At 42.1% G+C, this 26,403-nt stretch overlaps 2 protein-coding genes across 2 annotated transcripts in view; one reads left to right on the top strand and one right to left on the bottom strand.

The window, feature by feature from the left end:
* Nucleotides 1–20,837, top strand: part of magi1a (membrane associated guanylate kinase, WW and PDZ domain containing 1a) — a 33,591-nt gene extending 12,754 nt beyond the window's left edge. Inside the window, 23 exon segments of the mRNA XM_043233290.1 lie at nucleotides 368–403; nucleotides 1,051–1,108; nucleotides 1,187–1,290; nucleotides 1,926–2,031; nucleotides 2,033–2,043; nucleotides 2,135–2,203; nucleotides 2,206–2,293; nucleotides 2,295–2,314; nucleotides 2,522–2,978; nucleotides 2,980–3,020; nucleotides 3,023–3,112; nucleotides 3,115–3,141; nucleotides 4,960–4,994; nucleotides 7,942–8,203; nucleotides 9,364–9,455; nucleotides 9,649–9,841; nucleotides 10,892–11,206; nucleotides 12,031–12,228; nucleotides 13,096–13,183; nucleotides 13,268–13,319; nucleotides 14,201–14,344; nucleotides 14,950–15,088; nucleotides 18,199–20,837. Coding sequence (XP_043089225.1) covers nucleotides 368–403; nucleotides 1,051–1,108; nucleotides 1,187–1,290; nucleotides 1,926–2,031; nucleotides 2,033–2,043; nucleotides 2,135–2,203; nucleotides 2,206–2,293; nucleotides 2,295–2,314; nucleotides 2,522–2,978; nucleotides 2,980–3,020; nucleotides 3,023–3,112; nucleotides 3,115–3,141; nucleotides 4,960–4,994; nucleotides 7,942–8,203; nucleotides 9,364–9,455; nucleotides 9,649–9,841; nucleotides 10,892–11,206; nucleotides 12,031–12,228; nucleotides 13,096–13,183; nucleotides 13,268–13,319; nucleotides 14,201–14,344; nucleotides 14,950–15,088; nucleotides 18,199–19,190 — 3,617 coding nt within the window. The 3' untranslated portion in view covers nucleotides 19,191–20,837.
* Nucleotides 20,838–23,201: 2,364 nt separating this feature from the next.
* rho (rhodopsin) lies at nucleotides 23,202–24,260 on the bottom strand. The gene has a single exon (XM_043233343.1). It carries the CDS (start codon nucleotides 24,258–24,260, stop codon nucleotides 23,202–23,204), a length of 1,059 nt encoding a protein of 352 aa, XP_043089278.1.
* Between the last annotated feature and the right edge of the window lie 2,143 nt (nucleotides 24,261–26,403).

Here is a 26,403-nt window from a genome sequence, read left to right as displayed (position 1 = left end):
TGAAACATTACGATTAGAGCTGAGATTGGGCGATGAGCGTCGGGTCACACCTGACCAGCAGAGGGCGTCCTTCATCAGCAGTGCACTCTACAATATAGATCTTATGTAAGAAGTGTGTAAAAATAGACTGAATGTATTTGAGGAGTTTAGTGAGGATCATCTGATGTGAGGAGTGTGAGGTCTGCACTGTGTTTGAGCATCAGTACACGGGCATACATTTAAAGATATTATGATTCTGAAGGTAATGAATTGATCCAAATATGTGTTCATTATCTCATTATCAAGCGGTGTGTGATAATCCTGTGATCGATCATCACATATTCACTCTTGTCTGTTTGTTCTTGTCTGTGTTCTTGTCCTGGAGAAGAGGGTGTACATACAGAAGAGCTGGACAATGATCTCGGCGTCTCTCTCCTCTCGCCTGGGCCAGGTTTGATTATTAAAACATTGTGTGTGTGTGTGTGTGTGTGTGTGTGTGTGTGTGTGTGCAAGACCTGGTATTTATCACGTTATGGGGACCAACAAAGATCCTATCCCACAAGGATAGGAATACCAGTAAATACATGACATTGTGGGACATTTTTTAGGTCCCCATCAGGAAACAAACTTATAAATCATACAGGGTTGAATTTTTTGAGAATCTAAAACTGTGTGTAATTTCCTGTAAGGAGTAGGTTTAGGTGTAGAACAATAACACACACAGTCTGTACAGTATAGAAACACTACACCTATGAAGAGTCCCCATAAAACACAAATTGTGTGTGTGTAAGTGAGCGAGTGAGAGTGTGTATGTGTGTGTGTATGAGAGTCTGTGTGAGTGGGAGTGTGTGTCTGTATCTTTGTGTGTGTGTGTCTGTGTGTGTGTGTGTGTGTGTGTGTGTGTGTGTCTGTCTGTCTGTGTGTGTGTGTGTGTGTGTGCGCGTGAGACGTACATCACTGATCATGTCTGTAGGACCGAGATACTGTGAATGTAAGTGCTGAATGATGTTTCTGGACGCTCACTGACCTCTGTTTGCTCAGCGGCTCTTGATTTGTCTGTGTTTGTGTCAGAACTTCCTCCTGGCTGGGAGAAGATCGACGACCCGGTGTACGGAGTCTATTATGTTGAGTAAGTGTAAGATCCCTGTGTCTGTGGTTTAGTGTAGAGGATGACGTGAAGATGCTGACCGCTCTGTCTCTGTCTCAGTCACATCAACCGTAAGACGCAGTACGAGAACCCGGTTCTGGAGGCCCGGAGGCAGAAGCAGCTGGACGCTCAGCAGTCTCCGGAGGACGGACGCTACATCAGAGGTGTGCATCACTACTAAGTCCACTAGAACACACCTGAACTGGCTGTGAAACACCACTGTAGTATTTAATGTCATAGCACTGTGAGCGTTGTCTTCTGCAGCATTTGTAGCAATAGACAACAATACACCGTATGCCAAAAAGCTTTTATGCCAAAAATCATTAGGATATTGAATAAAGATAATGTTCCATGGAGATATTTTGTAAATGTCCTAACGTAAATATATCAGAACGTAATTTCTGATTTGGACAAATTTCATTTGGACAACTTTAAAAGATATTTTCTCAGATCCTCAGACCCTCAGATTCCAGGTTTTCCAAAAGTTGCATCTAGATGTTTGCATCTACATGTCCAATAAGTCTCATAAGACTGTGAGGATAGTGCTAGTGTGAGCAGATACGAAGCAGACAGACACTAACACTGTAATGACTGATTAAAGGCAATATCTGTTTTTTTATTCTTTTGAATTATGGTTCTTATGCTCGCTGAGTCACATTTAATTTGTTGTTACATTATTCTGAAATATTACAATTTGTACAATGTCCTCACTGAATGAAAATGTCAATTTAGCCCCAAAAAATGGCCATCACATTATTTGAGAAATGCCAATATATGTCATACGTGTTGTTTGTGTCAGAATGGATCGAGGAGCACTCGTCCGCCGGCGCAGCGATCGGCTCTTACGTGCCCAGTCATCTGGAGACATACAGAGACCCTCAGAGCATTCCTCGGCCCCTCAGGCCCGGGCCCCAGGCGTGAGACTTCACTCACTCTCACTCAATGAGCATCTATAGAGACACAACTGAATAGTGAATAACTCGTGTGTGTGTGTGTGTGTGTGAGCAGGGGGAAAGCCGTTCTTTACTCGTAATCCAGCCGAACTCAAAGGCTCCTTCATAAGCACGGCTGCTGAAGAGCGGCGGGCTTCGGCTTCACTGTGGTCGGAGGAGATGAACCGGATGAGTTCCTGCAGATCAAGAGTCTGGTGCTGGACGGACCGGCGCGGTGGACGGAAGATGGAAACAGGTCCGAGCTTCTCTTTCGATTCCATGTTCCTAATCGGACACGACACACGCTCCTTTAGCCCTGCCCCTCTGGCATAGTATACATCCAAAACCACTGAATATCAAACTACAAAATTCACACAAAGTTTGGTTGTCTATATATATATTTTGTGAAATAAAATAAATCTTGACGATAGCGTTGTATTTAACGTGTGTGTGTGTGTCTCAGGTGACGTCATCGTCAGCGTAAACGACACGATCGTGTTGGGATACACTCACGCTCAGGTGGTGAAGATATTCCAGTCCATCCCCATCGGCTCGATGGTCCAGCTGGAGCTGTGTCGCGGCTACCCTCTGCCCTTTGACCCCGACGACCCCAACACCAGCCTGGTGACCTCAGTGGCCATCTTGGACAAGGAGCCCATCATAGTGAACAGTCAGGAGGGCTTCGAGGCCATGCCCGTCCTGGGCCCCGGCGGCGGCGGTGGCGGCGGCCCCGGGGCCCCTGAGCCCGTGTCGTTCGGCCCCGCCGTGGACAGCGCTCTGATGGGACCGGCTTACAGCAGTGACGTGGTCACGCTGGCCTCGTCCATCGCCACGCAGCCCGAGCTGATCACGGTCCACATCGAGAAGGGCGACAAGGGCCTGGGCTTCACCATCGCGGACAGTCTGGCGGCGGCGGACAGAGGTGAAGCAGGTGGTGGATTACCCACGCTGCCGAGGGCTGAAGGAGGCGACATCCTGCTGGAGGTCAACAAGAGGAGCGTGCAGGGCATGAGCCACAACCAGATCGTGGACCTCCTCAGCAAGTGTCCGAGAGGAGCGAAGTGACCCTGCTGGTGCAGAGAGGTGAGAACCTGCTTTATACTTCATCTGAGAGCTAGAAATCTTCTTTACACAATTACCATCGCAGTGTATCAGGTTTAGCCCAAATTTAGCGTAACTATATGTTCAGATTCAGATAATGTGTTCTTCTGGAAGTTTCCGTCTTCCGCACACTTTCTGCCTCCAAGCAGCAACAACTGCAGCCACTTTGTTTGACTGTTAAATAAAGGCACAAATATCAGCCACTTGACGAGCAGTTGCTGAAGTATTCATTTTAATTATTCATTATTTTGTGTCTAAAAGGGAAATGCCTACAAATGCATATTCAATAAGGTCAGGCACAAATAACTCTTCAGCACTAAATGATTGATTTCACTGATAGCACACACTTGATTATGTTTATCAGAGTTTATAAACAGTGTAGTATGCCTTTTGTTATCTTTCTGTCCATATTCAGATTAAACTTTCTGAATTCAAACAGAAGTGATTTGAGGATGTAAAAAGATAAAGACAAGACCACGATCAAACCAAAATTACCCAAAAGTGCCCCAATTTTTTTAAATAATAATTTTATGTCTTAATAAATACAATTTATTTAATAAAGCACCATACAGAGCTGTTAGCAATCAAATAAACTGACTAACTAATAAACAATCATCTGAATTGGTAGAAATTACGACTGCATCAGTATGATGAATGTTTTAAAAATAACATTTTGAATATACAGATATGATGGAAAAATAAATTATAATATAACAGAGTATTGAAATAAAAAAACACTCAGTCTTATTAGTCTGAGACCAAACACTCTTACATTTATTCATTGAGCAGCAGAAAAGCCATTACACACACACACACACACACACATGAATATCAGTATCTTGTCTTCGTTTGTTTCCATGACGATACTCAGATTATTTCCAGTGAGATGGAGAACAAGCAGAAAGCTGCTATAGAGAGTATCAGAAATCAGCTGGAGTTTCTATGCTTTGGTTATGATTATGAGCGATCCGTCATAATTCATGCATCCGTGCGTTCTTGACATGAAGTAGAAGTCCATTAGTGAGAGCTTGTTTTGGCTCACAATTGAATATACAAAATCTCTTCTTATCAACAATAATAATAATTACAATGGATCCAAGAATCCGACGGATCCATGAGCTTCAAGCTTATGAAGCAAGGGTTTATGATTCTCTCGACACGTCAGTCAGTGTCTGTCGTTTCAGCATCATGTAGAAGAAGAATCATTCAGATCAGCCGGTTTCCAGGTGGAGGTCTTTAAACAGTGATTGTGAGATTTATACTGCTGCAGACCCTCAGACTTCATTACCTCAAATCAAATACTGAAGTAATAACAGTGTCACGACACAAAACATTCTGCTGAAATCATACACCTGCCCATATTATAGAGGATCTCGGTCGACTGTGATCAAATGACAGTAATCGTGAGTCACGAAAGGAATGCTGTGAGACGAAACACAAATTCAAATACATTTCATTCAATTTCATGGATGCTGATTAAACGGAGACAGTGCTTCTTATGTGTAAATATTACATGATTTTACTCCATTTGTATTCATTCACAGCATGTGGAAGATGTGCGTGACGTGAGTCTCACTGGATTATCAGTGTAAATGGATATTGTAGGTTTGTGATAATGATGTGTGTGAATCAGACACACACACACACACACACACACTCACTCTGGGTGGGTGGAGCAGGTTCCTCAGCAGCAGCTGATGCATGAACACACACACTCTGCTCTGCTCCGAGGAGCCGCGTGTGTGTGAGTGTGTGATATGAGGGTGATGATTTCTGTTTCTCTCTGCCGCTGTCTCACAGGAGTCCTGCAGCCCAAGAGAAGCCCCAAAGTGCTGGTAAGACAGCTTCCCTTTCATTTCTCACCTCAGCGCATCGATTTAGACAAAGTCTGCTAGAATCACACTGTTGCGCTTTGATTTTCGTCTTTGTGTCTCGCCTGAGCCCGTCTCTTGAGCTGATACGTGTAAATGGACATTCTAGGTCTGTGCACTTGAAGTAGCAAACCTTGCAAATGTAGAACACATGAGTCCTTTCAAGCAATGCAGAGATGTAGGTTGTGGTATTGGTGGGTGCTGGTAACGTCAGTATGAAAGAAGACCCGTCTGAGTTCAGTTCAAGCTGTCTCTCGTAACGACGACGAACAAGGAACACGCACAGTTTCTAGAAACAGTTTCTACTGTACTTCTGTGATGTCGCAGCTGGAACTAGAACATACGAAGCATGACGGTAATAATCTCAGGTATTGATTACGTTCTAGACGTAGTTTAAAAGTGGCTACTGCGAGTTTAAATATAATTTTGCGTGACCTTTGTAGCCATACTGGAAGAATAGTAGTTTACCTTAGATCTCGAAAATAAAGCAAACATGTACATTAAAAGGAGTAGTTCACACAAAAATGAAAACGACTCAATTTTGTACAAACCCCGAAGCTGTATATGACTTTCTTCTTTCAGAAGAACACGACCTGAGTTTTTAAAAATGTATCCTGGCTCTTTCGAGCTCAATAATGCTGCTGGATAGCGGCCATTACACTTTCTCTTCTTCAAAGTGTGCGTGCGATCTAAGATATTAACTCCACTACACAAGCAACTTCAGGGATTTTTTGAGAGTGCTAGACTAAAGACAATTATATTATTCTTTGATAATGCGAATGCTATTTTGCTCTCTTTCTGTTTTGCTCGTCTTTCTACAATAAAAGCGTTCTAATTAGTACCTTAAAGGTGTTTTGACACGACACCCACATCTGCCCAATTTTTATTCGTTTTTTTCTATGCTCTGCTTTGTATTTTGTTGTTGATTGGATTGAATTTTAAGGAATTGATGATGAATTGCTTTAAAACTGAAAGTGTTCACAGTTCTTTTTTAAAACTAGGCTATTTAAAAGGACAAAAACCCAAACAAACTAAAAGCGAACAACTGCTTGTTGCAGAATTGCCGCAAATTTAAAAGCAAAAGTAGCTAAAACACACACGAAGCTTACAGGCTATTTAAATCTGAAGGAAAGCGAGGGGAACTCAAACGAGCCCCTCCACAGGTATTACCGGTATTGTCACACGTCGATTACATAACCCTACTGCCCAAGTAAAATGTATTATTATTTATTAATTTTTTTTTGATTGGTCTCAATTTCAACTGAGGGGGGCCTTTCATCAGTCCATGCCCAGGGCACCGCTGAGGACCTCTGAACTCCATGGGTTTTTGTAACAAAAATATTTCTAAATTAAATCCCGAATAACTGACTGACTGAGGGCTGACTTCTGACTCATCGCACAATGTGGGAAGTAAGTTGCGTCATACATCGAGTCAGAGCTCAGCCAAAAAGCTGGAACTTGCCGTTCGTGGAAAATAACGTGCGTCAAAATCATTTAAAAACTAGAGATATTTTTGTCACAAAAACCCATCGATCTACTTCAGAGGACACGTGACAACTATTCCTTTAAAGCTGTAAACCAACAAGTGAATTCATTAAGATGTCATCAGTCACTCAGTTCTTTTAGTTCTGTTGAAAAGGTTCTAGAATCAGACGAACTTGCGGTTTATTCCAGAGAAGCTCCGCCCCCCCAGGCGCTTCTGATTGGCTGTGATATTTAACTGATCCTGTCTGGAACCTTAGGATGCTACATATAGCACGTCAAATAATGGCCATGCTTGGGTAGTTGTTTCTGCTTGCTCAGCTCTTCACTTTGCCTGTAATTACTCCCTGTATACATCTCACCTACACCACACACAGCCCACTACACTCCACAGTTTATCTGACAGTCTAATAATCTAGCCGTTATTAGCAGTTAATAACCGTCATCGTGTCAGCTGAATGAGATTCTAAGTATCTAATAAGCAAGGCGATCAGTGATCAATGTTACACACTCCATGTATCGACTCTCTATCCATTCTATCTCTATCTCTCTCCATGAACCGTCTATTTTTAGACCTGGCCTCTTTTTTTGTTCGTTTCTCATTCCATCCCCTCACTTGCACCAAATTCCGTTTTCTTTCCTTGTCTTTCTCTTTTCTTTCCAGGTCAAATCCATTATCTCTCAATCACTCATCCACAATCAGAACGATATATCGATCAGGCAGAGATTTGTCGTCAGGTGCCTCATTAATATAGACGTGTCTGCCATCAATCACTTTGTCAAAGGATAGTGAACGTTCTTGAGTCCCCATGAATCTTGATCTGGTCATTGAAACTTTAAATGCAACTTTAAATGTAAATGCACAGATTCTGTAGTAAATGTACAATAGTTTGGATATGATTGCACAGAGCAGCAGCAAGCCCGTGAGGTTGCCATGGAAACCAGATACATTGCACACAAATTGCTCGTGAAGGCTGCGCTGTCTATTTTTGCTTCGCCAGCAATAAACATGTCGAAGAGAATGTGCTATATACATGTTTGTCAACAGAATAGCAAATGTATGAGTGAATTACCTACAGCTTTAAAACAAAAGGCTGTGGGACATGATTCAAGTTAAAGCGTTGTATGCTTGTCCTGGTGGTGCGGTGCTCTGTATATTCCACCGTGTCTCAGACTGAAGCTCTGCTGGCCATACTAGAGCCACGTATTCATTTCTGAACTTGAAATTGATATTCGCTCTTCTGGATTGGGGCGTATGTTTGTACAGTGGCTCTGAATTAAAAGCACCTCTCAACGTGCTTGCTACAAATGTAAAAAACCCGACAGAATTTCTTTGTGACGGATAGAAATTCCAGAATCAAACATGATTGTGAGATCGTATTTATTTTCCAACGTTCAGTGGAAACCTGTGAATGTGTGTGTCTCTCAGCAGTTGGAAAGAAAGGACAGTCAGGGCAGCTCTCAGCACAGCATATGCAGTCACCGCAGCACACACACCGACTCGCCCGGCCGCCCGGAGCCCGTCATGGCCCCCGACGCCCTGGGGGCCCCTCCGCCGGTGCCGCCGCCTCCCACCCAGCCGCTGCCCGTCCTGCCCGCCTTTGACACCTCTGCAGCCAATGGGACGCTCCAGAAGAAACCGGATCCCTTCAAGATCTGGGCGCAGTCCAGGAGCATGTATGAGAGCCGTGGTGAGTAACCAGCCTCAGCTAATGTGAAGCGGCAGATTAGCACACTCTTCTCTCGCGTCAATGTGTTACAGCTACACACTTCAGTTCAGTTCCATTTATCTTAGGATCAGAAAGAGATCTCACACAGAACATAGAGTCGTCTCAGTGCATTCCTATTTGAATATGTATTTGTTTAGTAGATGCTTTTATCCAGAGTAAGCTTAGCAGAGGCATGTTTAGTAGACAGGTGGTTGATGCAGAAGAAAAGTGAATATACATTTTGAGAAAATCGACGGTAGGAAATTCACAAAATCTACATGGAACGTGATCTTTGTTTAATATCCTAATGATTTTTGAAAAAATGTATAATTTTTACCCATACAATGTATTATTGAAATTGCAGTGTAATTTAAGAGGTTTTACCGAGCTCAGTTCTGACAAGGGACACACAGAGATTATAATTTGATTGAGAACAAAACAGCCCTTTGAATGAAATAACAACAACAAAGATAAAATGTCAAATAACCCGTTATGGCTGTAACACATACCAATGCATTTTTCGCATCGAATGCGTATGCCTTTAGTGCTGAAGGTTGTGGCAGTATGATTTCAGGATGTACCTGAGTAGATGTCCATGTGCTCAAGGCGGTTTGGTGCCAGGTCGTTGGGCGACTCCTGATGGCTCCCGCTCATACTGTAGTGCCAATTCCCAGTCAGGCCTGTTAAATGCTCCACACGGAGCGAGCTTGGCAGATCCAGACCTCTGAAGCGAACTGTGTGAAAGGGCCAATTAAATGCTCCATGCTAAGCGTCTGTGGTTAACATTATGTTGTTCCCTATGTGGCGAGGTGAGCGTTCTGTTTGGCCGAGGCTTCGTCAGACAGTCAGCGTGGGAACAGCGTTAGACACCTCACCCATCTGCAGTCTTATATGCAAATAAAGTACTAACAATAGCAGCGAAAACCTAGTGCTATCTATAAAACAGGTGTTCGTTTTGTATTAAGAATTTGTCATTTGCAAATCGGAGCTTTCTCTAAAAGTTTTTGTGCTCTTTGACAACACAAGTCTTAGACTTTTAGAGCGTCTGTAATATATTTGCACTGCAATCGGTGTATCTCCTTTGTAATGTAGAGACATGCTAGCAAATAAACAGATTTATTGATTTTTTTTTTTTTTTTCAGTGCCAGACTCTCAAGAACAGGACATTTTCCTCTGGAGGAAAGACACAGGCTTTGGCTTCCGGATCCTGGGGGGAAATGAACCCGGAGAACCGGTGAGTCAGAAAACGTTGCGTAGTCTGTCCCAATCGCTGCTGCTTTCTTACACTGCTTGAACTGTGTGCTAGCTTCACCTCCAGTGCGTTAAGGGTGAAGAACAGCACCGGAGGAACACAGCGAGGCACTGATTTACCTGAATCGGCTTCCTGTTAGAGCTGTCTTGCTTACCAGTGTCGTTCTTGTGCCCAGATCTACATAGGGCACATAGTGAAGTACGGCTCTGCGGACGAGGACGGCCGCCTGCGCTCCGGGGACGAGCTGATCTGTGTGGACGGCACGGCCGTGGTGGGCAAGTCTCACCAGCTGGTGGTGCAGCTCATGCAGCAGGCGGCTAAACAGGGCCACGTCAACCTCACCGTCCGGCGCAAAACCGCTTACGGAGGTATCTAGTTTGATTCTCACTGTAGCTCGTTTTTTCATCACTTGTAACACTACAGAACACTACAGCGTAACACGCTGAAAATACAAAACTTTCCCATTTGCTCAAAAAGCAAAAAAGCAAAACCATATGATAGCTTTCACAAAATGCATGAGAGTATTACTATCTGTGTCGAAATATGAAATATGATGCAAGTATGCAATAGTATTTGTAAACCTTGTAATGTAAATTAACATTAAAATTGAAAAAACAAGGTTGTGTCGTAATCTCTATAGAGTTCAGAGAGATCAAAGAGATCTTTACAGGAGTTCTAAAATGTTCTTCCACTGCCAAGCACTGCACTGTAATTGTTATGTATTTTAAATATGAATACTTTTATTACTGAGATGCTGGGAAAGAAGCTCACATCATGCAAAGATATTATATGAAATTATAGTCTCTGTATTGACAATAGTTAACACAAAATAATACTTCAGAAGATTTTTATAAACATTTTGGCATTTCTATATTTACGTTTAAACTAAATCTATAAATATAGTTCAATATTTGTGTTGAACTTCTGGAACAGTGTTGTAAACTTAACACTGATTTTTAGTGTCCTCTCGTGTCCTCTTTATGAAGAACAAAGAAAGTAGTTTCACTTTTACAAGAAAACTCAGCTTCTCCAGAACATGGCGCCTGCAGCAACACTACAGACACAATAATAGCTCCGCCTTCTTTCCTTTTCAGTAAACATTTGGGCGGAGCTATGAAAATTAACCCACTCTCTGATGGGGGCGTGTTTAAACGAGCCGTTTTAGAGGGGTGTGAACAAGTCATAACTTTTATAAACAATATCTCTTTGGTTTTGAGACTTTAGTCTTTGCCGCTTTAGGGGTCTTATCTGTGCGCTAACAGCTTTATCACTCCAAAGAGAAAGGAAATCTTGAAATCACATCATATGACCCCTTTAATGTTGCCCTCGTGAGAGACAGAGCACAGTGCATTAGAGTGTGTGTAGGATCACAGATCATGCAGATGTCCTGACGTGTGTGTGTGTGTGTGTGTGTGCAGCATATAAGGCTGGCGAGCCGGATGTTCCTCCGTCCCCGGCCTCCTCTCATCACAGCAGCACACAGGCTCCATCTCTGACGGAGGAGAAGCGCACTCCTCAGGGCAGTCAGAACTCTCTGAACACGGTCAGCTCGGGCTCGGGCAGCACCAGCGGTATCGGCAGCGGCGGCGGAGGAGGCTCGGGCAGCACCGTGGTCAACATGACGCCTGCCGCCCTGCAGCCGTACGACGTGGAGATCCAGCGCGCTGAGAACGAGGGCTTCGGCTTCGTCATTGTGTCGTCCGTGTCCAGGCCTGACGCCAGCTCCAGCTTCGGTACACGCACTCTGGGTTCATACCCATACTGATACCAATACCACTAAACTGAACTATTAACTGATTCCGTTTAGTAAAATGGGTAATAATACACACTTTACGTTATATTTGAAAAACATTTCTGCATTCCGTAGGCCTTAATTGCAACTTAAGCTATATTTTCATTTACACATCGTAAATCTAAAAATCTGCAGCTGTGGTCACTTTAATAAAACTGCAGGCTGATAGGCTTGAATTCATAAAATGCAACTTCTTTGTTCTGACAGTGTATGGTTTATATTAACATTACAGAATAGAACATGATCAAAAAGAACTTTAAATGCTCCATTTTAATAATAAAGTCCAGGCTACAATTTATATTTGTTTGTTGCCCTGGGCTACCGTTCTCAGAATCAGTAATGCTTCAGGATAGCTTTAGGAGAGTGACCGAACGCATCTCTGTGATCGATTGATTCTCATGCGTTCAGATGAGCAGGAAAATAGTTCTGTCCTGCACAATTATTTCCTGACATAGCTCATTAATTCATAATGCATGCCTTTCTTTTGTTAAACAAGCAAAATGACTGGTAAATAAAACGCACCTTAGTATCCATATTTTATATATTGATGCTTTCAGTATCAGAATCGTATCAGAATTGATATATGGATACTTCAGGACCGATATGCTCATCCCTACCCAGAGCAACAAGTCTGAGAGAACAATGGATGTGATCAACAATGGAGTTGAGTTTTGGTGTCAGTTTGAAGTCACTTATTTTTTCCTCTTCTTTTCCCTCCTGCCTCTGAACCGTGACACACACACACACACACACACACACACACAGCAGGGAACACGGCCATGCCTCATAAAATAGGCCGGATCATCGAGTGCAGTCCGGCTGACCGCTGCGGAAAGCTGAAGGTGGGTGACCGGATCCTAGCGGTCAACGGCTGCTCCATCACCAACAAATCACACTCGGACATCGTCAACCTCATCAAAGAGGCCGGCAACGCCGTCTCGCTGCGCATCATACCCGGAGACGGTGAGTTCCTCTCATTAGTGCTGCAGTGGACTGAGAGCTGGACTCATCATCGTCTGACGTGGAGCTCTGCAAGGAACTAAAGAAATGTCTCAAAATAATTGTCCTATTTTAGAGATTCATTGGTTTTTTTGACAGTTCAAAATGCCAGAATGTTCAGAAATTGAAAGCAACTGTAAAGTTTGTATAATATAATACTGTAAATTCAAATTTTATGCCCCTTTATAGTATTTTATGTGCAAATGACATGATTGTTTAAAAAAGATTGCAATTATTCTTTATTCTAGCCCCCATTTATGTAATTAGTTTATAATCATATGATTTTGTTCCGCTCTTGAACCTGTAATGTTTGTTCTGACAGACTCAGCAGTGATGTTAAACTATAGTTTTATAGTTTAGTAAAATTGAATGTATGCGCTGTGATGGTCAGAGAAGTAGGATCATCACGTACTGAGTGTTTATTGTGAATGCTGTTTGGAGGACACTCTCACACATGAACACGTGCAGTTCATGGACAGTTTGAGTTCAGAACTCTATCATGGGAAAACGGAGATAGAGATGGTAGGGAGGTCAGAGTTTAGGCGGTATGCACATGCAGATATGTAGATGTTATTCTTGCTACCATCTCATTGAACAATGAGAACTGGCCACAAGGTGGTGCTGTGATGAATTAAGTGCTCGTATTTCAGATGGCTTGTGGCGTAGAATCTGAATCATCTAGCGGATCGACACGCTCTCTCTGGGTTGAGAAACACTGGTCCAGACACAACTAATTAGAATAGTCAATGTGTATCTTCAAAACCTTGAAGACCCGCCAGATTTGATCTTCTGTAGTCTCCTGACCCCATGGTGTTCTCTCTGCCCGAACAGAGACGTCAAACGCATCGCTGCTGACCAACGCAGAGAAGATCGCCACTATCACCACCACACACACACCTCAGAGCAGCACAGAGCCCAGGTGAAACGCACACATCTCTAATAATTAGGAGAAGAAGAATACAAAAAGCTATTATTAACATGAGTCTTCTTTCTGTTCATCCAGCAGGAATAACAAACCCAAGCAAGCTCTGACCCAACCAGCAGTCTACAGTCAGGTGAGATGATCCTTACACAGTACCTGGAGGAAGTCTTTCTTAGACTTTAACTGTTTATTATTATAATTCTTTTCACTTCTGTTGTACTATCTGTATCTGTTATTAAGGCCAGAGCCTTGTGTTAAAATGCCAACAAATCAAAAAGGTGTGACATTACTGCGCTGCGGTGCATAAATAAAAAAACTGTAATATACTTCAAATGAAAAAAACAGAATGAGCACTCTCTTGTGTAACTTTCAATGATTTGTAGATTTCAATTTTTTTTTTATTTAAAAAAAATGTAATCCATGACGTACGTATGAATCAATGTAAATTCTAAAATGGCTGAAATACTTTTTCACATCAGTCTTCACTCATAATACCTCAAAACAGATTTGCTGATTTATTAAGAAAAGTACACTGAAATAACAGATGTGTAACTTTAATCCAAACCTTACACTGAAAAACATGTCTAATCTTTCTTTTATTTCTATTTTAAGTGTTTAAAAGTATAACAATGTTCTCTTTTTTATGTAAATGTGTGTAAATGTGAGAATTTGTCCACTAATATCATAATATCACTAATATCACAAATATCATAATTTACTTCTCCAAGATAAGCTGAAACGTCTAAATTGTAATATCAATAATTTAACATTATTGAGAGCACATCATTTGGGTCAAATATCAGGCCGAACAATGTCTAAGAGAGACATCACACAGATATATAATTAAAAATGTATAATTTTTTTTACCTCTCTCAAAACGTGTGTTCAGTCTGTACACATGTGTTCTTAATAGATAATGAGTAGGTACTGAACCTGACCCGTGTGGCTAGCTCGTGTTACCCAGTAGTCTGTTGCCAGGTTTGTTTAGTGATTTTGCTGTGTTTGTGTGTTTAGGAGGCAGAGTATTACTCTGTTGATCTGGAGAGGGAGAGTAAAGGTTTCGGCTTCAGTCTCAGAGGAGGCAAAGAGTACAACATGGATCTGTACGTGCTGAGATTAGCCGAGGATGGAGCCGCTGTCAAAAACGGCAAGATGAGGGTAAGAGCGTTCATCAGCATGAGAAAATAATCTCAGATATGATCGGTCACCATCCGTCCGTCTTTTCTGTAAGGACGTGTCAAAGTGTAGTCCTCTTTATACTCTCTATGTCTTCCTCTCTGTCCGTGTCATTAGAAATTAAAGAATACTTACTGAACGCGACATGAAAAGAATCATTGTAGAAATACTGGGTTTAAGTGAAGTATTTACTTGCTTCTATTATTCATTTATTCAGCTTGAGCCTTAAAGTTCGGAGACACACATCAGCTGCTCGTTCTGTTCCTCGTTCGTTTCATTGAGCTTTTTCTCAGAGAGAGTTCAGATAATGTTCTCCTCCAAAGAAAGCCAGTGTTTTCTCGCAGGTTGATTTTTGATTCGTAAACCAGTAACATAAGTGTAATGTTAAACGTTTTTGGTTTCCACTTTTACCAAATACAGAGTACAGACATGTTCAAACTCTAGATGGCGCGCTCCGATACGAGTCTGACGACACAGCTGATTGGTTCTCTCTTTCGTCGGTAGCGACGAGCTCTCTGCTCAGCATTCAAAAATCTGACTAGTGTTTGTTGTAGCGGTCTTCAGAAACCCTCCTGCCTCGTTTACAGGTTGGTGATGAAATACTGGAGATCAATGGTGAAAGTACAAAAAATATGAAGCATTCTCGCGCCATCGAGCTGATCAAGACCGGAGGCAGACGAGCTCGACTGGTGCTGAAGAGAGGAGATGGATCCGTCCCAGAGTATGGTGGGTAACACACGTTTGCTTTATGTCTCGTGTTGTCTATCCTTAAACTGTCTTTTCTTCTTGTTCTCTACCATAAACTTGTTTCTTCCCGGTGATTAGCTCATCTAGAGAGAGAGAAAGAGAGATCTTCAGTTCTTCTGAACAGTCTTCAGCCAGTAAAACTGTTGTGACTGTCTGAGTGCTGCATGTTTCCTTTCTCTTTATTTATCTCTGTTTCTTTCTCTTCCCGATCTCTCGTTCTCTGGCGGGCTCCTCAGCTATGATGGGCCCCCATCTCGCTGCCTGTCTGAGGAATGATAAGCTGGGCGAGCCCTGCTTCTACCTAATGGGTCAAAACCAAGCCACGGTTTGTAAAGGACGTTCTGTGTGCCAACCCTTCACCCGTCACCCAGTCACACGTTATAAACCCTGCTTACGCACACGCTCACCCGCTCTCATCTCACCCGGTCAATCCCTGCCCCGCTGGCCTCTGACCGCATGCTCAGTGGGTTTGTGCTGCTGATGTGGTCACTGCAATGCTCTCATCTCACCGATAGCACAGATGGGTGAATGTTACAAGAACTTGACTCGGTCACACACACACACACAATAGATGGCAAAAAAAGTATCTTTGGTTATTTACCCATTTGACAAGTTTTGTTAGATTCACCCATAAGCAAGTAATGTCATTTTGTATTGTCACAAAAAACAAAACTTGAAAAAATGTTGTAGTAACGACAAACAGTGCCCTCTACAAATATTAGCCCTGATGAATATAAGGAAAAAAGGCCATAAAAAATCTGTGGTGTATATTTAAAAAAAATAAAACCTATAAAGCTGCAGTGTGTAACTTTTGTCGCTCTAGTTGTTAATAAACAGAGCTGTGTGTCTTGTGCATCTACTTCTGTCTGTTGATGTCTATGATGAATCACACAGGTACTGGACTCCTCCGCAGCGGTACCTAGCAGAACTAGTCTAAATAGTCTGAATATACTATATACTCTAGTGATTCAGGACAAGCCAACAAAAGGATTGGAAAATGGATTGACAGTGACAGTGACACTTGTTATATAAAAACACACAAAAAGTTACAGACTGCAGCTTTAAATAAAGTAGTGAGAAGTTCTCACTGTTAGCAAACGATGAACTACAACTATTATCTCAAGAAAACTCCAAAGTTGCTCCTAATTAATAGTTAGAAAGGTAGTTGTTCATTTTAGGTTTTTAATAAGATTAGGGATGTGGAAATTGTCATGCAGAATTTGTGCTTCATAAGCACTAACAAATAGCCAGTATGTTAATATAATAGACAGGCTAATATAAGCAAACAGTTAATAGTGAGAATTGGTCCTTATGCTAAAGTTTTATTGAATTCACTTTAGATTTGACATTAGAAGTCAACTGATAGTTCCTGTACTGTTTATTCAGGTAAATACCATGAACCATAAAGTGGATGAGAACAATTACTGTAGTTGCATACTCTGCTCATGAACAGCAGTTTAGGAGTAATCAAGAGTCACATCTGCAAGGATTTGCCATTTGGCACTTGTTTCACCCTGTAATTTGGTAAGGCTCATTTTCCTTACCACCCCATCTTGTTCTTTCCCTAATTTTAACTCCATTGTCCATTTGTCCTTGACATATCTTTCTTGGCATAGTACTCTCTAAAGCAGTGTTTCTCAAAGCACTGCACATCCTCATAGGATACGACCAGTTTAAGTCTATCAGTCTCAACACAGTACAGCTGTGTCTCTTAACGGTGACCGGGCAGGAGTTCATGAAGTCCTGACAGTCTTTACTTCTGAGAGAGTCTGGAGACGAAGTCGAGTGAGGTTGCAGCTCTTCTGTCTGCTGCCAGTGTTCTTGCTGTGACAGGGCTTTCTGTATTCTGTATTTCTGTATTTTCTCTATATTTGGGAAAATAGAACCGTTAGGGAAATCAGTTCTAAAAGCTTTGTTAAAAAGGATATATTGTGAATGTCTAAATAGTTAGACATAGCCATCATCATAAGCTTGGTCCCCAAACCACTAAAAGACAAGGTTCTTGCATGACTGCATCCTATTGGCTCATTAGGATTTAGGAGTAAAGTATGCACAGATGTACAATGATTTGTTGTTGCCTAATAATTCTACAGGTGAAAAAAAACTTGTAACTGAATAAAGACCCTCTGATCTGTGTTCTAGACCTATGATACACTATATGTGCTCTCTGGAGGTGGCTTCCATGCATTTTGACCCTGATTATGAGCCTTTTTTACTGCCTTGGTCAAAGCCAAAAAGTACATCAAAAAGGAATTGACAAAATGCCCATCATCAATCAATCAATCAATCAATCATTATTATTTATATAGCGCTTTTAACAACACAGGTTGCATCAAAGCACTGTGAGATATCATCTCAGTGAGATATGGAGTACCTGTCCCCCAACGGATGTAGACTAGGCTCTATAGAGAAGAATCTGCTTTTGTCAACCGTTGTTGATTATTGTGGGTTTCCTCCAGAGGTTCACAGAATTCTGGATATATATTTGTGACCAGTAAAGTATGTGATTTGAATAGATTTCTCCATCTGGGAATGAGCCAGTACAGCAGTGTCTTTCTTAGTGGGGAAAGCTTTAGTCCACTCCTAGGTTACCCTTGTATTTTGGAAAAGTTACCCCATATTACATATAATAAACACCAAAAAGTGATCTGTGTTGCCAGAAGCAAGGCTTTTGGAGCTACTATCCATCATTGATGCCTACAAATGATATGATGTAAATGGCACGCTTAAGCAGTACAGATTTCTGTCATTCTCGTGTTGGTGACCACAGCTGCCTGGTCAGGTCTTTAACCACAGCTTTAATCTAGGGCAAAGGCTGGGTAGGACACATTACAGGAACCTAGCACTTGCACTTGCACTTTGTGGTCAGTTTTCACTTGTGTAGTTTATTCATTTAAATGATTGAATAAAACACATGTAGGTGTGTGCATACCTTTGACTGCTTGTGTATAGATGTTGTTGTATGAAATGTTTGCTCCTATGCTTGATCATATCAAGTGCTGTCTGTTTAAGTATTGCATGACGTCTTAACTGTTAAGATCCGATTTTTTTAGTGGCCTGACATAATGCCTTTCTTCATTCATTTCCAGACGGCCCAAATGACAGCTACCCTCCCTCACCCGGGCCACAAAATAATTCGGAAGTGAGGGCCTTGCTGGCCAGCGGCCCCTTTCATCATCCGTCCAAGTCCAGCTGTACATCAGAGCATCACACCCCATCCCAGCCCAAGCAGCACCAACCGAGAGATCCGGCGAGGGAATGCAGCACAGGACTGTATTCCAGCGCTCCGCACCAGCCCTCCTGGAACAACCGCCCCGGGCCCTCGCCGTCCCCTGACAGCAGCAAAAACAACTCCCACCGCAAGGTCAAGAAGTCTGAGTCTGAGAGCGGCATTGCCAAGCTCTTCAAAACCCTGAGGAAAGAGGGTGGATTTGGGAGGAAAAGTTCCCACCAGGATCTCACGAGGCGAGGTCGCAAGCCCTCCGTAGATGGGCCCCAGGTGCGCAGCGGCTCCTTGGATCGCTCCTCCACCCGGAAACGCAACACTTCTCCAGATCGCCGAAGGGCCAAGTCCGTGGACCGCCGGACGACACGCTCCTATAAAGATCGGTCCCCTGAGCCAAGCTATCCAGCCTCTTCCCAGGACCTGCTGTGCCAGATCTCCACTCCAGAAAGGCTTGTCCGACCCCAGAAAGAGCCCCAAACCCCCCGCAGGAGCTACAGCAAAGAGGGCTACTTCACGTCCACCCCTGAACGAACCCACAAACCCTTGGCCTACGCTCTCGCTCAAACTCCTGAACGCGGCCTAAAGAACAGGAACGTTCTGCTTAACTACTCTCCGTCCTCTCAAGCTGAGAGACAGGGACCCTCAGTCAACGGAGCCTCGGAGAGATGCTTCCGCAGGAGATCGGACAGCAGCAGCGATGGAAGTTACCTGGAGGACAACACTGCTCCACAGCTAAGGGACTATTACAACGCACTGAGAGCCGGCGGGGTGACCGGAAGCGGCCTGGGCCTCGTCCAGAGTTCTCCAGGCAAGAGACGGCTTTACAAGGAGAACCACGCAGACCTCAGCATCTGAGCTTCACCACAGCGGAACAATGCTTCATTTTATAGTTCGTTTTTATATGTTGTGTTGCAAGTGAGATCCATGTTTTGTTAAAAGACACTTTTTTTTTTAAATGCGTCTACTTTGCGTGTCCTCTTTGCTCCAAATGGAGATTTACTGAACAAGAGCACAAGCATTCAGCATTTGTTTCTTTGTTTGTACATTTTAATAGACCGTGTGATGAAACCTGAACTCAGACTATGATGCTGTAATTGAGTAATATATATTTAAGCTGTATATTTATTTTGAAAAACTGAAATGTAACTCGATGGGATGTCCAGATGAAAAAGGCATCACTCAGTCTTGGTCTGTTGTGTAATATCTGACTTTGTTAGTCCTAACACTGCACTGGACTGAGGCCTGAGCCGCCCATTAGCAAAAAAGAGGGAAAACATGAAAGCAGAAAAATACTATCTTGTGGCACAATTTCTTTATATTTTTTTTTCTCCATAATTGCCAGAACTTAGTCTAAAGGCACATATGCACAATTGAGAAAACGTGACCCAACATTAGCTTATGCTATTTCTGGATTGAATCAGGCGCTTTGTGGGAAACAGGAACATAGCTAAAACATTCAACTATGAAAAAACACTGGAAATATAAAATGTGAGATCATAATTCGCTGTCATGTTATGCCAACGTCTGAAGTACTTTGAATTGTCCGCCACATTTACCTCCATAGAGTCAAGTACCAAAGGCGACGCGGCACACGTTTTGAGCTGAATGTAGAGATGCAGCACGGAAGATTCAGGTTGCCAGATCCGATCCGAAAGGCTTGGTCAAAACGGCGCCTGGCGCAATCTGCCAATCTGAGCCACCACGTCACGCTCTGGAGAGCCCCCGGGCTTCGCTGATATGCAGACGCAATACGTGTTTGTTTGGGAACACAGCTGTTTCGTGCATTTCGACAGGACCGAGAACAGGGAATCCCTTCAGTGTCATCTGAATAGTACTGTATCAAAATGAACGTATCAGCTGCTGTCTTTTGTACAAATTTTATTACCGTATGTACTTCAAACCTGTGTAGGTAAGGACACTGTTGCCTTTTCTCTGTACAAAAAAGAATTTATGAAAGATGTCCACCTAGAAGAAGATGCAAATATGTTTCTACTCTGCTGACTGGGGCTGTGTGGTGAACTCAGAACCAGGCGTACGCAAAGCTGTATTTTTTTCCTCTCTCCAGGAAGGATGGAAATGTAGGTTTTTCAAGGAAGGGGGTTGAATATCTGTTGTGATGGATAGCCTGCTTTTTTTTTCTAGAGATCTTGTATACTGTCTGTGGTCTCTGAAAAGATCTATGGATTTTAAAAGCTTTTTTTCTGTGTCGATAAAAGCAGTACATGTATATGGTCTAATGGTTTTTTTTTTTTTTTTTTAATGAAACTATGCATATATATATATATATAAATATATAAATATATAAATTCTGCATTGTCCATAGCTTTATTTGACTCATGAAATCACACATAACATTAGTCTAAGTTCAAGTAGACGTGGACTTACACAGTAAAGCTTTTTTTCTTCTTGTTTGGATGGATCACGATGTATATGTAGCTATCAAAAAGAAGTCTGTGAATGCTATTTTTATTATCAAATAAAGTTTTCCATACAAATTCACAATTCTGTCTTCGTTGTGTTTTTATGAAACTACACTGTACAGTTTCATGTGATACCTGAACCTGGAATGTCTGTAATAGTTGCCATGGTGATTTTTTTCATGTGTTCACGTCTGGTTTCCTTGGTTGCTGTTTCTTGTTTAGTTATCTTGAAGGTAGTCTACACATCCTGATCTAAAAGACCAAGTTTGTAATATCAAACCACATAACCCTGTAACTGTAATTTGTAACTTAAATGTCCAATAGATACTTGTTTTTACCATTTACTGCACTTCATTAATCTTCGAGTTATTTACACCAATTCTGACACATTTACAGAAATACATACAAAAGTATTTATTGTAAGTTTTGTTGTTTCGTGATATTCTTTAAAAATGTATATTCTAAAATATAATTAATGTTTTACGCTCAGTCACAACTATGACCAGTGGGACATGGTGATATTCGTTTTGATGCAGTTATCATCTTCTCAAGGTGCAAACAGGAAATAAACAGCTCATGTGACAATTGGCACTAATCATGTGAAACTTATTTATTTGGGACCCTTTATGTTTTCCATATTTGCAGGAAGTGTATTAAATCATCAGTCAGTAACTTCTTTATGGTCACTATTGTGACCAGTGAGACTAAATGGATTAAGTTTCACTTGTTTTTTTCTGAAAACGACAATCATTTTTTATTGTCTAGAAAATCCTTCTTGAATTTTTTGATATTTTTGGCTGGAAACAACAAAAAATGTAGTCTTGAAAAGCATTTTTTCCAGTGTTGTGTTTAACCGTCTGACCTGGAAAAGTGCTTAGCGTCACGTTAGGCTCTGAGCGATCATACACATTTTTCTTGTCTGAGTGTTGCAGGTTTTTGAAAATTTCTAAATTAAATTCATTCAATTAAATAAATGATGACTGCTAATCTTTTATATGTTAATGACATTAATTAGGATTCATTGTAAGTCATTGCAAGTTAAATCTGTCATAGCTTGTGTCTGAAGATTTTCGAGTCTTAAACTTGTCTTGATAACGCTGTTCGTGCATTTGTAGACTTGAGCTTGCCCATGCTATAATCTCGGGTCTGACCTTCTTCGGTTATCTTTCTATAAATACTTCTAGAAGGAATACTTCTTGGAATTGTTTACATGCTGGAAACTTTATCATTGTAATTTTGGTTGAGTCTTCCCCATTTTTTTCGTGTTTTTCAGATCTCAGTGAATTATTTAATTAATAATTCTCCTTATGCATTAGTGTTGTTGTGTGGCTGGCATATTTGTGTATCGGTGGCTTTAATTGACTGAGCTATATCTGGGAGAATAAATAATACTAATAATGTATGTAAATGTATATGACTTGAAACATTTATGGTCTTGTCTGGCACCCGAACAAAAGAAAAAAAAAATTCAACTTAAGCACTAATAGACAGCCAGTATGCTAGTAATATGAATGTCAATAAGCAGCTAGTCCATGTTACGTAAATGTTGTGTGAGCCTGTGCGTATCCCTCTTTACACAGATGCCAGTGAAAGGCAAACTATACATAATCATAATCTATTTTCACCACTCTGACCTAGAGTTTAGGGATTAACACGTCAGTTCTGATCCTACCTAATTCATCCATACATATCTATCATCCTTCATAAAGCCCTTAATCCAAGGTGACAGTGAGGATTGCCCCAGTTGTACACTTACGTTTAATAACATATTGAGCCTGTTATCTATAATTACGGTGCTGTTAACTTCTGAAGGAATGCATGGATATTTTAACTCAAAACTGCTGTAGCTGTTGTCTTAATGTTGATTAAACAGAAGCACTCTTGACTGAAGACACTGGCAGCAGAAATATATACACCACATTAAAGCTCTCGTCAGAAATCAGTATGGTTTATTTAATTTAAAATACTATTTCGACATTTCATTAACATTACAGCTCAATCAAAACATAAACAGAGCGATTTAATTTGCAAAGTGCTTTTTATTGTTACGTTGCCTTGAATACATGCCTCTACAATCACAACAAAGCCAGTATAAGGAGTCCAACAGTAAGAGAGTTAAGATATTTTTCCTTTTGCTGCATTTTAGGAAGAGAACTCAAAAAACGAAAACAAACACAAAACAAAAAGAATCTTATGCACCGTTACGCTGGACTCGCTGGATGTACTGAAACTGGGACAGGGTCTGTCCTCTCTCAAAACTGTCTTTTGGATGAACCAATTGGGTTTTGTAAAAATACAAAAAGGAAAACTGACGGACATTTTTTTTTCTGCAAGTGGTAGCGGTCGCTCGTTTCCCTGGGCGGAACACTTTGTGGTCTTTGCATGTGGTCGGTCGCCGTCGAAGCCCAGTGCACGTTGTTGCTTACGGTGTGTCACAGACGAGTGTTTACGCAGGGGACACGGAAGACACGGACGAAGCCTCGGTCTTGGATGCAGTGGTGGAGGCGCCCTCTTCCTCCTCGAAGGGGTTCTTGCCGCAGCACAGGGTGGTGATCATGCAGTGACGGAACTGCTTGTTCATGCAGATGTAGATGCACGGGTTGTAGACGGCAGCGGTCTTGGCAAAGAAGGCTGGCAGTGTCATGAAGAGAGGCCCAAACTCGCTTCCCTGGTGGGTGAAGATGTACCAGGCCACATAGGCATAGGGGAGCCAGCAGATCAAGAAACCGATGACCATGATGACCACCATGCGGGTGACCTCGCGCTCGGCCCTCTGGGTGGTCTCGGACTCCTGCTGCTGGGCAGCGGCTTCCTTGACGGTGCAGACCAGGCGGCCATAGCAGAAGAAGATGACGAAGAGCGGAATGAAGAAGTGCACGATGAACATGTAGATGACAAAGGACTCGTTGTTAACGCCAGGTACGCGAGTGTAGTAGTCGACTCCGCACGAGCACTGCATGCCCTCGGGGATGTAACGAGACCAGCCCACCAGAGGAGGCACGGCGCAGGAGCAGGCCATGACCCAGGTGAAGGCCACGCCCATGATGGCGTGGTTCTCTCCGAAGCGGAAGTTGCTCACGGGCTTACAGACCACCATCCACCTCTCGAAGGCCAGCACCACCAGGGACCAGAGGCCCATTTCACCACCCAGGGTGGCAAAGAAGCCTTCCAGGTTGCAGCCGAGGCGCCCGAAAACGAAGTAGCCATGCATGGAGGTGTACATCGTCGTGGTGAAGCCACCGAACACCATGAAGAGGTCGGACACAGCGAGGTTCAGCAGAATGTAGTTGAGAGGTGTACGCAGCTTCTTGTGCTCGATGGTGACGTACAGAGTGAGGAAGTTGATGGGGAAGCCGGTGAGGATGAGGAAGAACATATACGCGGCCAGGCAGGCGTATGCCCATGGCGCCACCAGGTAGTACTGGGGATACTCGTACGGGCTCCTAACAACGCCGGTGGCGTTGGACATAGGCACGTAGAATGCCGGTCCCTCTGTACCGTTCATGGCTGCGGTTGGATGTTGTGCTCAGCCCCTTTCTGTGGTAGTGTTCGGATGGCTCGGCAGGACTGTAGAGAAACGAGGCAGGACCGTGCTACGACTTGACGGCCCGAGCATGCACCCCGCTTTATAGAGGCTCGCTCGGGATTACCTGATGTTTCCAGGCTGTCAGCACGAGTCTATTTAGGCCACAGCTAATAAAATAATCCCAGCCATCATTGCACTGCATATCTGGCAACTTATCGAGTTATTAAGGTTGTACCTGAACAGGACAGGTAAGAGGCAATAAAAAAACACACACACACACACACACAAAACTTCCTTTGGGAAACAGTGGCACACTTATACGATCACTGAATCAACCATGAACTGACTTTAACTGAAAATTGAATGTTTAATGTTGTCCTCTGGCATTGTTACACACCAATTTCCTCTTTGATACTGTAAAGCACCTTTGATTCATTTTGAATTCCTAGATAAATATGACTTGACTTGAATATTGAATGCTCCTATATTGAATTGCAAATTCCAGTGGAGAGGCCGAATAGGATTTGGATACATTTCAAAGTGTACAAGTGACACAATAACATTTATGAGATAGCTCACTCCTTTATTTTAAACAAAACATTTGACAAAAGAAGTTTGTTTAGTTTGAAGTCATTCAAAATTACCATTTTGTGCCATTGAATGTTAATGTGATGACCTGTGCTGCGTCTGTGCCAACAAGAAATCTTGGGCTCTTGTAAGGTATATGCCTAAGGAGCACTATAGAAAAGTAGGTCACATTTCACACACACACACCACAAGATCCCTAATAAGTGCTCTAGAGAAATGTATCGGTCTTGATGCATTCAAAGTATACATGTTTTCCGTGCCCTCATGACCTTGAGGTGTTACAGTTGTTCTGAAGGAACCAGAATACTACATGCAAATTAAATTTGTTTTTAAGTAATCATCATGTTCAATAAAACACATTCAACAATAAGAAATTCACTAATCAGTCATTTTTAATAAAAACTAATGAACTAAACACAAGGATATTTGTTATAAACGTATTTCCACTTGTGCATATTATAGATTGTGTAGTGTCAGGTGGACAGCTACCCTTGTCCCTGTGAAATGCCTGGGTAGACATGCTCAAGGCTCAGCATATTTCACACAGGTGGGTTTTATGAAGAGGATTTACAGATTACAGGAGAGTTACCCTACAACGAGAAGTCTTAAGCACATTAGCTGCTTGCTAGTGCATAGGATGCAGAGGAAAGACTGGCTCTAACAGGTCAGTACAGTCTCAGTTAGCATGCTGTTCAACAGCTGGTAAATATCTGAACACAGAATATTCACACAATCTGAAGTAGGCTACAATATATCTTATGAACAGAAACCCTGTGTGTAGCTCAGTTTAGATTTACTTCTAACATCAGTTAATCAATCAATCAATCATTTTTATTTCTATAGCGCTTTTAACAACACAGGTTGCATCAAAGCACTGAACAGTATAAAGTAGAAGAATACAATGACAGGGATGTATAATGACGAGATTGAACAGTTTGTTATTAAATGCAGAGACGGTCTCTGGAATCAATTCAACGATAATCACTAGAAGTTAAGTGTCCCCAACAAAGCAAGCCAGAGGAACCAAAACCCCATTCATACAGAATGGAGAAAAAAAACCTTGGGAGAAACCAGACTCAGTTAGGGCCAGTTCTCCTCTGACCGGACGACCAGCACTTAACTTCCAGTTCAATTTTAACATCCCAGGTTTCACATTCTTTACAGTGCATGGGTGCAAAATGACTGTTAAAATACAAGGCTTTTACACTGACTGACATTAAAACTAACAAAAAAATGAAAATGAAAAGCATTCAAAAGAGCTAGTCCCTGAACTTTGTAATGCCATTGGTTAATTTCACCCCACATGCTTTTAGAAAGAAGAGACAGATCTTGTTCACAGTACACAGGCAAATAATTAACTGATGTTTGAATAAGCATGTCATTATTGAATTTAGAGATCAGCTCTGTTTCAATAGGATCTTTGTAATCAAATTAACAATAATCGCTAGAAATGAAGTGTTCCCTATGGTCACACATGCTCAACATTCAAATATATAACTGGTGTTCGCTATAGCAGTTACAGCGTGCTTCAGAA

This window comes from Puntigrus tetrazona, unplaced genomic scaffold (assembly GCF_018831695.1).
Source record: "Puntigrus tetrazona isolate hp1 unplaced genomic scaffold, ASM1883169v1 S000000776, whole genome shotgun sequence".
In the NCBI taxonomy this organism is placed as follows: Eukaryota; Metazoa; Chordata; class Actinopteri; order Cypriniformes; family Cyprinidae; genus Puntigrus; species Puntigrus tetrazona.
This window is presented reverse-complemented; position numbering and strand designations above follow the sequence as displayed.